Here is a 17,365-nt window from a genome sequence, read left to right on the forward strand (position 1 = left end):
AAGAAAGAAAGAAAGAAAGAAAGAAAGAAAGAAAGAAAGAAAGAAAGTCCACCTAGCACTTGGAAGGATGAGGCAAGAAAATCAGGAGTTAAGTGCCAGCCTGGGCTTTAGGGCTATGCAGTGAAGTCTAGGCTAGCCTTGATTGGATAGTCTGTCTTGTCTCAAAGAAATCATGAGATAAAGGATAAAAGTTTTGGTCTTCATCATTCATTCAACAATTGTTTCTTGAGTGTTTTGTCTGCCGAACATTTCTTGGCTTTTAAGGTTAGATCGAAAGAAACTGTCGCTACCCGGCCTCATGGGATTAGGGGTGAGAACAGATCATAATAGTGATGAAGGTAGTGTACAGGCTCTGAGAGAGAACATAACGAATCTGAGCCAGGGCTGGGCTAAAGAGGTCAAAGGCAGCTTCTCTGAAGAAGGCTTGATCTCTTTAGGTTGAGGAAGAGGGTTACCACATTGGCATAAGGAAGAGTTTTGGAATGACAAAAAGTTTGCAAAAGCTGTGGTGACTCTATGATTCCAGCTCTTGGGAGGCTGAGGCAGGTTATCACTACAAGTTGAAAGCCATGCTACATAGTGAGTTCCAGGACACTCTGGGTTCCCTGTGTCAACTAATCAGGAGTCCCAAAAGGATAGACACACAAGCTGGCAAACACCAGGAAGATCTTAGCTGACCTGTGGTCAGTTAGCCATGAATTTCTGGTGTGCCCCATAGTCCTTTTCTACCCTTCCCACCCTCTCCCATGCTTTCAGCCCAGCTGCATTCCCAGCCTGAGACACAGGTTAGCCTGGAATTCAAGATCCTCTTTCCTCTCATGTGCTGGGATTACAGGTGTGCTCCGTTATGCCCAGCCAGCAGAGGCTATTTTTAACTCGCTAGGTCATCTCTGTCTTGGGGCAAAGGGATCTTTTCGTAGCTGTATTTGGAGAGAAAGTTTAGGGATGTTGTGTGAAGTTGTGTGTTTGCAGGGGGTTTGGGTTATTTCATTCTCTGTGTTTCAGTGCCCTGTGGCTTATCAGGTGCTGTTGTTTTGCCTTAATTTGTTGGTTACGCATAGTTGAAGCAAATCCTAGAAAATTCAACCTGGATGCAACTGAATTGAGCATAAGAAAAGCCTTCATCACGAGTACTCGGCAAATTGTCAGGGTAAGGATTGCACTTTGCTGTGTCATCTGTGCAAGAGATAGACACGCTGGTCAGAGCCCTCCCTCAGTCACAGCCCGGCAGGTTGACTCTGAAACAACCATTTGGCATGAACTCAGTGCCAGTGTCTCATATACAACGCCTGTGACTGGGGAATCTACTTTGAGTATTGCCTGGGTTGTTAGAATGAGAACAAGATCATAAGTGGGTGGCTGGAAGGTTACTCTAGCAGCCTGATCTACTTGCCTGTGTCTCTAACTTCCTTAAAACAGAGATTTAAAAAAAAAAAAGAAAACCCAAAAACCTCTTAATGTGCTCTATTTCTGGACAAAAGCAAAGTCTCTTGTAGGAGCCATTTGGTTTCCTGATTGACTGATAATCGTGTGCATTGTTGAGTGCTCTTCCTGGGTTTGGCTGGTGGCCGTCCCTACCATCTGAGTTGCTTCTGGAACTCCCACCACCCTATTACTATTGCCATACAAGGGCTTGACAGCCTCCCAGGAGTTACCCAAAGCAGGCAAGCCAAGGGTGGCATGTAAAAACAAGCCGATGAGAGGACACATTTTGAGTACAAAATTATTAAGAATACTACCTACTAGTAAAGGATAAAAGAGAAAATATAGTTTAGGTAAAAATCTTGTGTCATTCAGATGTATTTTATACTTTGAAAGTATATGGCTAAGCCATTTGATTAGCATAACTAGATGTAAGAGAAGCAGCTGCCATTAACATATGTACTCGAAAGTCGCTTCCTTGAAGAAAAAGACTTGGGATCAGACCAGTGCTGACATATGGCAGGAACCTTGCTTAGTGTTTGCCAAAGACTTTCATCATGCGATTTCCTCTTGAAATGATCTCAAATGGTGGATTATCATTGAACTTTATTTTTTTGTTTCACTCTGTAGTTGGCCTTTCTCTGTACTTATACCTAAATTGTTTATATATAAGCTCACATGTAATAGAACAGAAACCTTTTTGACTTCAGGTGCCCCCTGGAGACAGTGAGTGCCTGAATTCAACATTCTGACTTTCTGGGCACTTGTAATGCTGCTCTGCTAAGCACATTGATAGGTGACATCTTTTGTGTGTAACTCCCCCAGTCAGTTTATTCAGTCATTCAGACACACTCTCACTCTGTAGGCCACACTGGCCTCAGACTCACGGGGATCCACTTGTCTCAGCCTCCCGAGCACTAGCTTTGCAGGTGTGAACCACCACATCTGGCTGGCTGAGCCAACCGGCATGTGTGCTGCATGGAACAGCACCAAGTGCTCTTGAGGGCTGAGCTGCCTCCAGCCCTCAGGTCCTTCTTAAACACCGTCATTTTCCTTCTCTCCTTGATTCTGCTGTCCCATCCTCCACCCCTCAGCTCTCCACTCTTTCCTTCCTCCCTTCCTTTTTCTGTAATGGTTTTTCTGAAGGACGCTACTGTTGACCCTAATACTTCACAGTGCCTCACTGTGAAGTGTATAGTCTTTAATCCAGGCATTTATTCTTTCTGTAAGGTGGTACTTGTGAGTTTTGAGAATTGAAATCCAAAGATCTCTATATATTGAAAATTAAATTATGACTGGAAGTAGATCCTGGAGTTCATTTCTTTTTTCTTTCTTTTTCTTTCCTTTGTTTATTTCTTAGACACGGTCTCTCTGGGTGTAGCCCTGGCTGTCCTAGAACTCGTTCTCTAAACCAGGCTGGCCTCAGAATCACAGAGATCCACCTGCCTCTGCCTTCTGACTGCTGGGATGAAAGTTGTGAGCCACTACTGCCCAGCTGAAGTTCATTTCTTAATATTTGAAAATCTTTTTAAAGTACATCTTAGGATTATTTTAAATCATAACAGTACACTGGGAGCTTACTGTTCTTACAGAGCATGAGACCTAAACCACACTCAGCTGTGCTCTCAGCTGACCACTTGGTGGACTTACGAGCTTTGTCATTTTACTTTATTCCCCACCCCCACCTTTGGGAAACTGTTAATATTTGCCACAGATAGAGTAATTAAACTCGAACTTTTGTCGACTTGGTTTTAATAACTTTAATTGAAAGTCTTACAGAGAAGAAGGAAATAGCAACAGAATCACCTTGATTAAAAACAAAAGAGTTAGCTGGGCAGTGGTGGCGCACGCCTTTAATCCCAGCACTTGGGAGGCAGAGGCAGGCGGATTTCTGAGTTTGAGGCCAGCCTGGTCTACAGTGTGAACTCCAGGACAGCCAGAGCTATACAGAGAAACCCTAACAAAAAAAAACAAAAAACAAAAACAAAAGAGTTGTATGAATTGGCTTATGTATATGTGCACATATATGTATATTATAAGTGCAACCTGCTGTTCCCAGTTAGTGTTGTTTATGTGTATAGTTGTTTAGGCCTGACTTCCTGGGATTGGATCGCCCATCACAGGGCCTGTGCCTGGAGAAGACTAGATCTCTTTCTCAGCAGCCAGTCATAACCTGTAGCTCCTCACCTAGGAGTGGGGACTGTGACATGTCCCCATCCACACGACGATGTCAGCTGGTGTTGTCACTGTGCAGGTCTTGTTCAGGTGTACCTTACTGTTACAATTCCATGGGCTCATTTCCCCATCATTTACCAAAGACAGCATCTCACAGCACACAGCCTGGTCCTCTGACTCTTACAGTCTTTCCGCCCTTTCTTCCATGATGTTCCCTGGACCTTTGGTGTAGGGTTTGTGTTGCAGATGTATTGACGGGGCCTGGGCACCCCACGGTCAGGTGTTCTCTGTATTTTGACCAGGTGTTGCTTCCCTAACCTCCATCCGCTGCAAAAGAAGCTTCTTTGGTGAGAGTGAGAGTTACTCTAATCAGGGAGAGTAAGGCTGAGCACTGAGAAGCTGGGGGAGGGGTTGTACTGGTTTAGGAGAGCTATTAGTCTATATTTTGTCTGTTTGTTTTTGCTTTTTAAGGGTAGGGTCTCATTACATAGTCCTATCTGTCCTAGAACTCACTATATAGATCTGGCTAGCCTCGAACTCATATCCACCTGCTTCTGCCTCCCAAGTGTTGGGATTAAAGGCATGATCTGCCACATATGGCCTTCTACTTTATTCTTAAATGAGCATATTCTAATTTGATTGAGTCACTTTGTCAGGCAGAGCAGTCAGTGATAAACAACACCTTTTGTCTTTTCTGTCAAGAAGCAAATCCTTCTCCTGTATGATTTGTATGTGAGGTACTTGTGCACGGTAAACATACACCCTGAGCTACAGCAAAGCCCTTCTCCAAAGTGACTTCCTGATTAATATTCATTGGCCATGAATTTCTACTCTTCTCTTGTTTAAAGAGTTGCTAAGCATCTTCCAAGGTTGTCCAATTTTTATTACGTTTTCCTGGTAATTTTTACTGGAAAAAATAAATTTTAGTTATTATGTAAAATAGTCTCTTTCCCCAGGTAATTATTTTTACATTGTGGAGTCATTTATTCACCAGAGTCATCACAGGGGACAGGTTTGTTTTAGACATATCCCGCAAGTGACTGGGGTTACTCCAGAGATTCAGTGCATTTACCGTTGCAGCATATTCTGGGAGGTCAGTGAATGAGACACCAAGAACTGTGGTGCAGGCTAAGCTCTGACCCTGATAGATTCTGTCACAAGTCAGTAAGCCTTGCTGGGCCTCCTTTGTATCAATAAAACAGCCCTTGTTAACATGCTCTGGTTTTAACTTTGGAAGGAAAATCAGACTATACTGCACCCTGTACCCAACAGTCCACAGTGCTTCACCCCAAGAACGTTTGCCATCAGTTAGACCAGAAATGACTTTGGTTAGTCTATAAGGTTAAGATAGGCAGCAGTATACAGATAACCTTAGGACAAGGGGCCCCTGAGTGGGAAGCGCTGGGATCCATAGTATCTCACTCATTCAGCTTGGAAACAGTTGACATGAAAGCAGGAGCATAAATAACCAGGACATTTGTTGTTCTTTTGGCAGATGGATCATGTTTTATTGGGACTAACTGCTGATCCTAAGCTTCAGATGTTAGAAAGAGGATGAGTAATTTTGGTTTTGGCATGATAGATTGTTACAAGATGTTTAAAACTGTTCAGTAACACAGCTTAAAATTCCATATCCCAGTGTGAAGGTGATCTCCTGTGCAGTGTCTGGTGACTAGCCTACATAGATAAAATGTCATCCACACATGGAAGCCGTGCTCCACTGCACGAGTGAGCATGTATAATATGCACATCACACAGCTGCTGAGAGAATGTATCCACTGCACACAAGCACGAGTGAGCGTACACACACACACACACAAACTGAACACACATACACACAAAATCGAACAGACATATATACACATACACTCCACAGCACCTCATACCACACACACACACACACACACAGAAAGAGAGAGAGAGAGAGAGAGACAGACAGACAGACAGACAGACAGACTAACATTCCCTCCCTCCTTCTTTTATCAAATAAAAACTTTAAGGATCTGAAATTTAAAAACATATTTCATTCATCTATTGCATTTTTATTAAAGAAAATTAAGAGTTAGCTTTTTTACAAGAAGAGAAAAAGCCTGTACTCGGAATAATTCCTGATTCAGCACTGTGTTGTAGTTTTCCCTTGATGCATAGCTGGAGCCTTGTTGTTAATCAAGTGCATGTTTACATATTGAGAATACTCTGTGCTTGCTGTTTTTGAAATGTGAACAATTCTGTTTGAAAGGTGAAAATGCCCCTCCCGTCTGAAATTCACTCTCTAGAAATACTCATTGTCTGGGGCTGGAGACATGGCTTAGTGGTTTAGAGCACTGGCTGCTCTTCCAGAGGATAGGAGCTCAGCTTTCCAGTTCCCTCATGGTGACTCACAACTGCCTGTAACTCCAGTCCCAGGGGATCTGACAGCTTCTGGCTTTACAGACACGAGGCACACACAGGGTGCATAGACATACATGCAAACAAAACACCTGTACACATTAAATATATAAATAAGTTAATAAATAAATAAATACATATATATTTTTTAAAAATAACCATTATCTGGGTATTGGAACACAAACTCTTGTTAAGAAATGATATGCTATCCTGTCAACTGTTCTCAAGGTTTATTGCAGAGCTCGCCTAGCGTGCATGATTTCTTGGGTTAAATCCCCAAATCTATCAGGGAGAGAGGAGAGGAAAGAAAAAGGGAAGAAAGTGTATCATGACTTGGACTTGGTTGGTGCTTTAGTACTTTGGAGGTGTAGGCAGGAGGATCATGAGTTCAAGACCAATCTGGGCTACAAGAAAAACAGCAACGTACATGTGTGTAAATACAGATAGATGTAGTTGACTCTGTCCAATTGAAATACAGTATGAACCACTTATGTCTAGTAGCCATATTTAAAAAAGAAACAAGTGAATTTAATATACTTTATTTAACTTAATATACCCAAAAGATCATCATTTGAACATATAGCCAATGTAAAAATATTAGAGGTTAAAGTTTTTTAACTTGTTATACTAAAAACTAAAAGTTTTCAGTGCAGGTGTGAAGTTTTTATTGAAAATAACTTAGCCATCATTTAAACTTCATAAAAATTGTGATTGAAAAGTAGATTTAGAAACTCAGTTTTTTCTGAGCATGCTTAAAATAGTTTACCAGTAACTGAATGTATATTTTAGTTAATTAAAATAATATACTGACCTTGTTTGAAGTGGTCAACAACTACAACTGGTACGGCCACTATGTTGGACAGAAGCAAATTTTGATAATCTTTTTCAGTGGCTACATACTTATATAGTGTCTACTTATATAGTGGCTACTTATATACTTATACTTATATAGTGTCTACTTCAGTGGTCACTGTTAATCACAACAATGGCCCCGTAGATACTATTGCAAAGGTATGGAAGAAATAGAAGTTCAACAAGCTGCCCAATTTAGCCAGTTATCTAAGAAGCATTACTAAGTCTTGAACTCAGTCCAATTGGGAAAATGCCTCTAGATGCGCTTTGGTCATTTCTGTCTGATCTACTTTCAGAAGGCAATCTTCTGATAAGCAAGGTGCCTGTCCAGAATACTGTATGGTCTGGGTCCATAGTACTGAAGGGTCTGGGTCTACTGTAAATTCTTTTCTCTTTACTTGGACACAGTCCTTATTTCTACTTTTATAAATGACACTGCAGAATTTTTTTTACCCATTTGTTTTAGTTAATTTCTTTGAATAAATTGCTATTATTGGGGTCAAGGCAGTGAATATTCTTAAATTGTTTGATACAAAACAACAATTCATTTTCAAAGAGTTTGTCCTGTTACTATCCCATGCATTATATAGTAGTTTTTAAAACACTCTATTAACATACAACAATAGAGAAAGTCACCAATTGTAAGCATTCAATTTGATGAGTTTATTAATGGGGTAGTCCATTTGAACAGCACCTAGAAGCATGAGCCTAACCAGGCTTGCCCAGCACTTGAGGTGCCTGTTGGAGGTGTGTTCAAGTCATTACCTGCCAGTACCATCCAACTTCAGACCGTCAGCAGACTCCACACATACATACCATTGAAGGCTCAGGTGCCACTTGTCTGATTTCATTATGGAAGTATAATGCTCATTGTTGTTTTAGAAAGACTGTTACAACATTGGCAAACTGGAAAGATATTGTTCTCTCACTAATAATGTATATTAAGTAAATGTAGTTTCTGGATTGAATAAATGTTATCTTAAAGTACTTCAGTTGATAAGTAGGGAATTCTGCAGTCTGAGACATGCTATCTTGTTTTGAGATTTCTAGAATTTGTATGTAGTGGAGGTTCTCATGTTTCAGTGTTAAGATTGCTAGAGAGAATTGTTTAAAGTATGCCATAAAGAGTGTTTGGCATGGGTCAGGATGGGGCCTAGAGAAGCACACTTGTAGTAACCTCTTGAGTATCTGAGTCAGGTAAGTCACCATGTTAACCCCAAGGAAGCAGAGGACTGAACCATGTCACCTGCTGCATGCTTGCTACATATTAGATGCTAGTTAGTCTTTGTTGAGTGAATGACCCTGTACTTTGAAAGCTAGAGCCAGGTGGTTATTCAGAATTAACTACAGTAAGAAATGTAAAGCACAGCTGATCAGCACTCACTTGTCATGGTTCCTAACACATGGCTGGGTATGAGGGTGCACACCTTCAATCCCAGTACAGGGAAGCAGAGGCAGGTAGATCTGTGATTTCAAGATTAGCCAGATCTACATAGTGAGTTCCATGCCAATCAGGGCTACAGAGTGAGACTTTGCTGAGTAAAACAACAGAAGTTGAATACCTTGATATTTGCATCTATAAAAATAAAAATAAGTCTACTTGCCAACAGAAAATTTCAAAGTATCTTGACTTTTTTCTTTTATAAAAAGAAACTATTGCAATTACAACATACTTGCTTTAGATCTTTCTTTAGTGTTTTCCATCATAGTTAAGAATTAACTCCATTATAGTAAGAATTAAAATGGCTCATATTTAATGTAATTTGCTTAAATAAATATATTATCTAACATAATATAGCCACTGATTTTTTCTTCTATTCATTATTTTTGATAATATTTTAGAAATTCACTCTTGTAGAATTAGTCTGTCCTGTGATTGAATGCAGCTCAGAAGAACCGAACATGCAAGAGTTTAATGGTAAATGTACTTTAAGAAGAACAGGTTTTACATGTGTTTTAAAGGGTGCTAGTCCTTGAGTACAGGCCTTTGGCTTTTACCCTCCCGTTGTCATTTATTGGCTGTGTGGCTTTGAGAAAGTCATTCTGGGTCCAGTCATCAGCCTGAGAACAGATGAAGTCAGCTCCTGTGGCTCGGGAAAGTTAGAAGAGCCCTGGTTCTGGCTCCTCGTGCCTTTCTCTGTTTGGTTAAATGTAGTGTCGTCTTTACAAAGCCTTTTCCTATTTCTTTTCTGTTTAAAACTGAAAATAAAAGCCAAAGAATGCTATCATTTGCTTAAAGATAGCCAATCAATCGTGCGTTCTGTCTATATGGGAAATACTGCCCATGCCTTCCTTATGCCAGGCATATCTCACTTATTGTCTGTCTCTTCAGGACATGAAGGATCAGATGTCAGCTTCATCTGTGCAGGCACTGGCTGAAAGGAAAAACAGACAGGTGAGAAAATAGAGTATAAGTGTCCATTAGAGAAGCACCTGGCTAGAGACTTGAGTTGGAAATTGCCGACCATCCCTGGCTTGTGTGATGGAGAACAAGACCTGGATACACTGGTGGGGAGGGGTGGGGGGAGGGTAAGTATTGTGGAAGCCTTTGTTGGTTAGTTCCTGTTATTACTTGCTACCGTAACAAAATCCTGAGCTAATTATCTTATAGGGAAGAGAAAAGGAGTTTATTTTCGCTTGGGTTGGCAGGTTTCACTCCATGATTGGTTAGCCCCAAGGCTTCCGGGCATGTGGCAAGGCTTCGTGACAGCAGGACATAAAACTTAACTCTGCTTTAAAAAAAAAAAATCTTTTTATACGATGTATTTTGTTCGTATTGTTTTCCCTCCCCAACTTTTCTCAGATTCCCCTCTCCTTACCCACCCCATTTCATATTCTTTCTCTCTCATTTTTTCCCCAAGTATACCTTTTTAAAAAAACTTTTTATTGATCATTTGTGACTTTCACATCATGCACCCCAATCCCACTCTCCTGTCCCTTTGTATCTTCCCTCTGCCCTTGCAACCTCCCCTAGAAAGAAAATTTAAAACAAACAAAAACAAAACACACCCCTTCCCCAAATAGACATCTCTTGTGGAAGCTGCAGTGTGTCACACAGTACACCCTTTTGTCCACACTTCTTTTCTTGCAAGCATTCCTTGCAATGAGTCTGATTCAAGGTTTCTGGCTTCTGCTACACCATCAATAACTGGATCCTTCCTGGAACCCCTCTTGGATAGCCTGTTTTTTCCCTGTGTCATGGAGATCCTGCAGCTTTGGATTTGCAGCACTGGCCCCTTCACATCACAGCAATCACAGATGATGTAGATGTTGGGGTGGGCCAACTCAGAGCCCTGGACCTGGGCCTGGGAGGTGGCTGAGCTGGTCAGCCTGCCAGCTCTCCTGCACCCACACTTCCACAAACCACAACTGGCAAGGGGTAGGGCCAGCCTTTCCACTCTCAGATTTGGCCATCTGTGGCAGCACAGGCCAAGATGTCACCATGGCCTCGGGTGGCAGGTGGCAGGGCAGGCTACTCACATCAGGCTGTTTCTTTCCACCCTCAGTTCCGTTTCTCTTTGTAGTGATCAAAGCACTACACTTCTCTTTCTCTTCTGTCCCTCCACCACATACTTCCATGTCACAGTGGCTCCTGCTTTGGGCAGGCCTCTGAGTGTCTTCCCTCCTTCTCTCTTAAAAAAACAAAAACAAAAAAAGCTGAGCTGGAGAGATGGCTCGGACGTTAAGAGTGCTGTGTGCTCTTCCAAAGGTCCTGAGTTCAATTCCCAGCAACCACATGGTGGCTCACAACAGGTTTGAACCTGTGCAGGCCTTTTCCATGTTGTCGTAGACCCTGTGAGTTCGTATGAGCATCACCCCTATTGTGTCTAGAGAATGCTGTTTCCTTGGAGTCATCCACCGCCTCTGGCTCTTATAGTGTTTCCACATTCTTTTGCACATCCATCCCTGTGCCTTGAGTGGAGGGGTGTGATTCAGACATCCCTGTTAGAACTAAATGCTCCAAAGTCTTTGGGTTTGCACATTGTCCAGTTGTGGGTCTCTGTGTTAATCACCATCTACGGCAAGAAGATATTTCTCCAGTGAGGGTTCATCACTGCATTGATCTATGCGTATTAGCTACACTTCTAAAGGATTCCATTTCCTCTCAGGAGTGCCACAGGCTAGGATTTACCACATGGCCTTTGGCAGACATTTAGACAAACCTTAGCTTCTAGCCAGCTTCTCTCAACTCTGCACCCACCCTCCAGTTCACCTGTTCCTGGCCACTGGACCCCACAGCACCTCCTACTCTTCTGGCACCACTGTGTTGTCAGGCGTTTGCTAAGGTTCTTAATTTCTTACTGTCTTTTTATGGGACTCCAGGCTCCTTGAAAATGGCATGGTTATGTTTGGATTTTAGTGTAGACAGGTGGTTGCTCATACATCTAGCATGGCTACAAATTCAAGGCCAATCTGGGTCCACATAATGTAAGCTTAGCTCCGGCCTGGGATGTAGAATGAAACTCTATCTCAAAACTAAATACGTGAATGAAATTGTTTGAGGCATCTTTAATATGTTTCAAATTTATTTATTTGTTTGTTTGAGACAGAGTCTTTCTACACAGCCCTGGCTGTCCTGGAACTCTTTATGTAGATCAGGAACTCACAGAGATCCACCTGCCTCTGTTTCCCAAGTGCAAGGTTTAAAGGTGTGGGCCACCTTTAAACTATGCTGAGAGCATAGTTTCGGGGGAGGAGATTGTTTTTGCTTTGAAACAGGGTTTTGCTCTTCATGTAGCTATGGCTAGCCTATGTAGCCCAGGTTGTCCTGAAACTAAAAATAAAAATCTTCCTGCCCTAGTTTTCTGAGTGCTGATATTACAGACATGAGCCATTATGCCTGGTCTTTTTATGAAAGAAACTTTTTTGCAAGCTGGATCTGGCTCTGAAGTCACAAGCACTTGCTGCTCTTCCAGAGGATGGAGACCCGGATCCAGCTGTCAGCGGGTCCATTGCCTTCATTCACATGCATGGCCCACATGCAGACATCACACACAACACATAATTAAAACTAATAAAATGGAAAGTCCTTTCTAATTGTTAAGATATAATCCTTAAAAGATGGGCAGGTATCACCTAGAACTTAAACTTTGAGTCTAAGTAAGTTCTGATTTGTGTGTCTTTCTTGTTTGCTTGGGTTTGTTTTCTTGTTCTTATCTCTCCCACTCGAGTTCCTCCTTTTGGAGCTATAGCTAGGAAAAGCTATCATCCAGCTCACCCCATCGACCTTGAACCCTTCTGAGAAGCTAGCAAGTGGCTAAGGTGGCCTTCACTTCATGGGCCTTTGGCACACACTTAAACCTTAGCCAGCCTGCCCTAACTCTTCTCTCCACTGCTCCCTCTCATCTCCCCCCAGCCACTCTCCTTAGGAGTAGCATCCATCTGTGAGACTCACCTAGAGGTCTTGAATACACCTTCCTGGGGTTCCTCAACCCATCTACCAAGCACCAACCTGTATGCCCATCTCAAAGCCTTGTCCAGGTTTGAGGGCCATTTGACTCGGTCAGTAGTAGCTCCTGGTGCTTCTCCTGACTGGTTGTCCCTGCTCACACAGGCACTCCTAGGAGATAGCAGCAGCCAGAATTGGAATACTGGAGTGACAGATCGATACGGGCGCCTTGATCGGGAGCTGCAGCTAGCCAACTCCCACTTCATTGAAGAGCAGCAGGCACAGCAACAGGTACCTGACAACAGCTACTCAAGGACAGGGGCTAGCAGGGAGCGTGCCTCCCCTGACTCTTCCACTAGCCACAGCTTATTACCTAATGACAAGCAGCTTAGACTGAGCTGCTGTATGCTGGGTTGTCAGGTGTGTAATGATTTATACACCGTTTAAAATCTTGAGAGCATGGTGTCCGAAAGAACCACTTGGTCAGATCTCTGGAAAAGCAGAGCTGACATCTAAAACCATCAAGGCCAAGGATTTGTGCAGGCTTTGGTTTTGCTGCTGTTGTTTTGAGTGCTTGCTGTGTAGCTATGGTTGGTTGGCAGACCTCCAACTCATGGAGATTTGCCTGCTTCTGCCTTCTGCATGCAGCAGCCACCCCGGCTAAGTCAAGGATATTTTAAAAAAAGCATTCCCTCTTCCCCAACTTCTTATTTGTACATTTAGGCTTTTGTTTATTTTAATAAACATACTTTCAGAAACATTAAGTTCTTGTTTTGTCCATTGAAAGTCATTAATTTGTTTCATTCTACATAAAAACCATTGCTTTGATAAAGGTTGAGGCACTGAAGGAATGAACTTAATTGTCTCCATATTGTTGCATTTATTTATTTATTTATTTATTTATTTATTTATTTATTTATTTTTATGGTTTTATTGAGCCAGAGTCATGCTGTGTAGTCCAGGCTGGCCCAGCTTCCTGTGTGTTGAGAGTGTAGGACTGAGCCACCCATGCCAGCTTGTGTTGTTGCTTTTACCGATAGCTATGCTAGTAACAGATGACATTGTGGATCAGGGTATGAGAATCAGCTGGCTATTGAAACTTTGGTTCATAAATACTGTGTTTTATGCTTATATGTAGGCTTTGTGTTCCTTTGTTCTTTTTATATTTTCATGTTGGCCTAACTAGTTGTTTGTTCTCAAAATGTTACAATGAAGCAAGTTTTTAATAGAGAGTAAGGGAACCACAGCACAATTGAAAGTATGTCTTTGTCAGCCAACAGTTGTCTTTGAGGTAACTTACTGTCCTTGAAGAAGAAAAGGACTCTATGCAGTCCTCCGACATCCAGAGATCTGCTAGGCTCTCTTTCACTGACACTGTGACAGTCTGTTGTGGATGGAGACCTTGATCTTGGCAGTGGGCTTCCTCTTCCTAACCAACCCCTGATGTGGTGGTCATATGCTTGTGTGCTTTTGGCCATTGTCTGTTCCCATATTGGACCTCAGCCAAGCAGAGGAAATCTCTCTTGGTGGTTTCAAGCCCCACTGACTGTTCACAAGTTGGATCAGCAGGGAGATAGCAGTAGCTTGACAATCCAGGCTTTGGAGCAGTGTGCTCTCAGAGGCAATGGTCTGCTGCTTTGATTTCTGGGCTTTGCTTTTGAATGTGAATTGTCCCAAGCTGGCAAAGAAACTAGCAGCTGCGGAGTGCTGGGCTTGGAACCAGGTAAGATGGATTTTAATTGCTTATTTCCGTTTCTCTGGCACCAGTTGATTTTGGAACAGCAGGATGAGCAGTTGGAGCTGGTCTCTGGCAGCATCGGGGTGCTGAAGAACATGTCCCAGCGCATCGGAGGGGAGCTGGAGGAACAGGCAGTGTGAGTAGTGAGATGTCCTTATCTGCAGTGACGCTGATTGAGACCCTGAAAACCTAGCAGTGAATTACATGGCTGCTAAAGAGAAAAGCTACTTAATGTATGGCTGTAGTTTTTACTTTGTTGCACAGAGTAGCTCCCCCAAAGAAGCAGTCTACCAGATAAAATGCACAACTGTGGTTACTTTAAGAACCCTTTAAAAGACACACTAAGTTCTCTGAGCAGATTCTTGAGGCATAGCTAGGAATGGGAAGCAGATAGAGCTGTGCCCTCTGGAGACAGTGCCCTGAGGAGGAGGGCAGGCATGATGGTGGTGTTAGAACTCTCGGCTTTCATCCGTCCCAGTACCCTGCTACACTAACTAAATCATATCTTATAAAAGAACATTCAAATTTGATTGTAATTAGCAAACACAATCTTCCCTCTCAAAACAAAGGAATAAAAAAAACAAGACATGGGCTAGAGAGATGGCTCAGTGGTTAAGATCACTGACTGTTCTTCCAGAGGTCCTGAGTTTAATCCCAGCAACCACATGGTGGCTCACAACCATCTGTAATGGGATCTGACATCCTCTTCTGGTGTGTCTGAGACAACTACAGTGTACTCACATATATAAAATAAATAAATAAATCTTTTTAAAAAAGCAAAACATATTTCCTCAAAATTGTTTTTGCTGAAGAACCTTTTACACTCTATAAAGTATGACATGCACAGGCAGCTTTCTTGAGTGCTGCTGTGTAATATACCATTCTACGTTTCCCCCTGGAGAGTGGAGGTGTCTACCTAGATGTTTCAGACTACCCCAGTCAGAATGCTCACTGTTACATATGCTCATTATCAGTTCTTCCTGGGCCCCTGTAATGCACCAGGCTGTCTGGGGGGTGGGCCCTGGGAATATAGGAGTGAGCAGGACAGACTCTGCCTGCCATTCAGAATGCTTGCTACTTCCCAGGCCCAGCACATATTGTACAAATGAGGGGATAGTCTCATGGTGGCAGTGGGGAGAGACCCACTGTCACTGCGATAGGCCAGTTCAGACGATTGGAGAGCCCTCTCTTTCTTTTCCAAGAAAGAGGGCCAGCTGAAACCTGTGGGATATTCAGGAGATAGGGGGCTGAGAGAGAGAGAGCCAGTGACTGCAGAGATGTGTGTGTAGCAGTGTGTGTAGGAGGGAGGAAGCACCTGGGGAGAGTCAGAGGGGCAAGTGTACACACATACAACAAGGTTTTCAGTGTCTGCCATGGGGAGAGGGGGAGCAGAAGTCCTGGGGGGGGGGGAAGTCAGAGGACAGCAGGTGTGGCCTGTCAGTGTGATGAGGAGGAGGGACTTCCCTTTCAGTATGGAGGAAAGGCAGGCAGGGAGGTAGTGTTTGGTGCGATGACGTGAGCAGGTGCTGGTTTTCCGATGATATACCAGAGTGGAACCAGGTGGCTATGCCAGGTGAGCATCTAGAGTAACCGGAACCCAAACACAGCGGGAGCTTCTATTTAAGATGGAAGGGCTTCAGCTACTTCATGGGTGAGGCAGCGTGAAAAGAAAGGCAACCTGAGATCCAACTAGTTAAAGATGCTGAAATGATGATGGTCTGTATCGCTGTTCCCTTCAAAGTCAGCACAGCAACAACAAATGTTTTCGCAAAGATATAAACCTCTGGAGAACATACAATAGGAAACATGAGCTATACCAGTTGAGATTATGGAAAACAGGCAGGTGATGGACTCAGTAGGCCAAAGAAAGCTGACCCCTGAGCCAGAGAAGAACAACCGTGAAACAGCATGACTCCCCCCCCACAGAGCTCTCAGCTGTGGCTAGCCTGCACTTAGATGGCTTAATGTTAATGTTGAATACTGACCTAACCAAATTGTGACACAACTACATATGTACATCAGAAAAGTGGGAAGGATGGCGGGGTGCGAATCATGTGGTCTGGGGCTAAATCCTAATGGGATAGTTCTGCACCATCAAGTCTGAGGACAAAAGTCCACATCATAAGATACAAGCCTGCTACTTCAGAAAAGGAGAAAGGACCAGAAGAAGCTGAAGTGATAGGGACACAAAGGTAACAGAAGAGAACTGTGGTTTACCATAATATCCCTGCTGGACTGTTTTGCTCTTTAAACTAGGTGTTTATCCATCTGGTAAAAATAAAAGGGAAGAAATACAAGCCTTGAACTGATCTGTATACTGTCTAGGAGGACAGCCACCAGCCTAAGGCGGCAGCTGAGCATATGGGGCGTGGCCAGATGAACTTACATGGGCTGAGAGCAGAAAGGGAATGCTGGAGTCTGCAGCAAAGGGGCGGGGATTTATTAATCATCTTTATATCTCACGCTGAAGGGATACTTCAGGTATAGTAGCCTATATAAAATATAGCTGAGAATGAATTTCAGAGGCCAGTTGGTGTAGCACTTGCCTAGCATACAGTCCCCAACACTGCATTAGCCAGGTGTGGTGGTTCACACAGTTGGTGAGTAGGGCAAGAGGTTGGAAGGTCAGGATCATCCCTGTAAGTCCAAGGCCAGCCTGGACTGCATTCAAGTTCCTGGCTCAAATTTTAAAACCTTTTAAAAAGCACAGTGGCCAAAAAATTCAAAGTGACATTTGTGACCTGTGTGTCTCTCTGTTGGGCAGACCTGGTGTGGCTATGCTTGGCTGAGGATCAATTGGCATGCCTGTTTTATCGTTAGTAAGAAAAGTTCTGCCCCCCCCATACACAAGTAGCCCTTGTTTTCCAGGGCTTGGCCTGGAGATGCCTGCCAGCTACAGGACCAAAGTGCTGCCAGGATCTGAGATGCACTAAACATGTTGTAATTTGAAAACTCAGGGATAGAACAAAGACTTAGTTACTTCCTTGTCAGTGTGGGGTGTGATAGTTAACTTAATGAGGATTTAGTAGTTCCAGATACTGAGGGACTGTCATGTGTCCTTTGTGGGCTCACACCCAGAGCAATGGTTTATAGCTGCCAGTGACACTGTCAAAGTAAATAAGGTCTTTGTAGGAAGGCTGTGGTACTAATTGGTGTATTAATTTTAGCCTCAAACTAATCATGTACTAGTCAGAAGCTGCAGTCTGGGATGTACAGTAATTTATGAAGTAAAGGTTGCTAAAATACAAGTACAGAATTGAGTGCTGTCTCTAGCAGTGTGCTGGATAGCGAATAACAGAGGCCTCCCGAGCTGATTCTCCAGCTCCCCTTGGAGAAACACTGCTTTTCAGCAGTGATGATTCATCATACACACACACACACACACACACACACACACACAC

The 17,365-nt window shown here is 43.1% G+C and overlaps 1 protein-coding gene across 2 annotated transcripts in view; it reads left to right on the forward strand.

The window, feature by feature from the left end:
- Positions 1–17,365, forward strand: part of Stx6 (syntaxin 6) — a 46,448-nt gene that overhangs the window by 17,139 nt on the left and 11,944 nt on the right. For both annotated transcript variants that reach the window (XM_028759138.1, XM_028759136.1), the window contains exons 3-6: positions 1,056–1,150; positions 9,170–9,232; positions 12,392–12,517; positions 13,994–14,100. In XM_028759138.1, the coding sequence (XP_028614971.1) occupies positions 1,056–1,150; positions 9,170–9,232; positions 12,392–12,517; positions 13,994–14,100 (391 nt within the window). The remainder of the gene's footprint in view (positions 1–1,055; positions 1,151–9,169; positions 9,233–12,391; positions 12,518–13,993; positions 14,101–17,365) is intronic.

The sequence above is a fragment of the Grammomys surdaster genome, unplaced genomic scaffold (assembly GCF_004785775.1).
Source record: "Grammomys surdaster isolate TR1022 unplaced genomic scaffold, NIH_TR_1.0 130, whole genome shotgun sequence".
Taxonomy (NCBI): Eukaryota; Metazoa; Chordata; class Mammalia; order Rodentia; family Muridae; genus Grammomys; species Grammomys surdaster.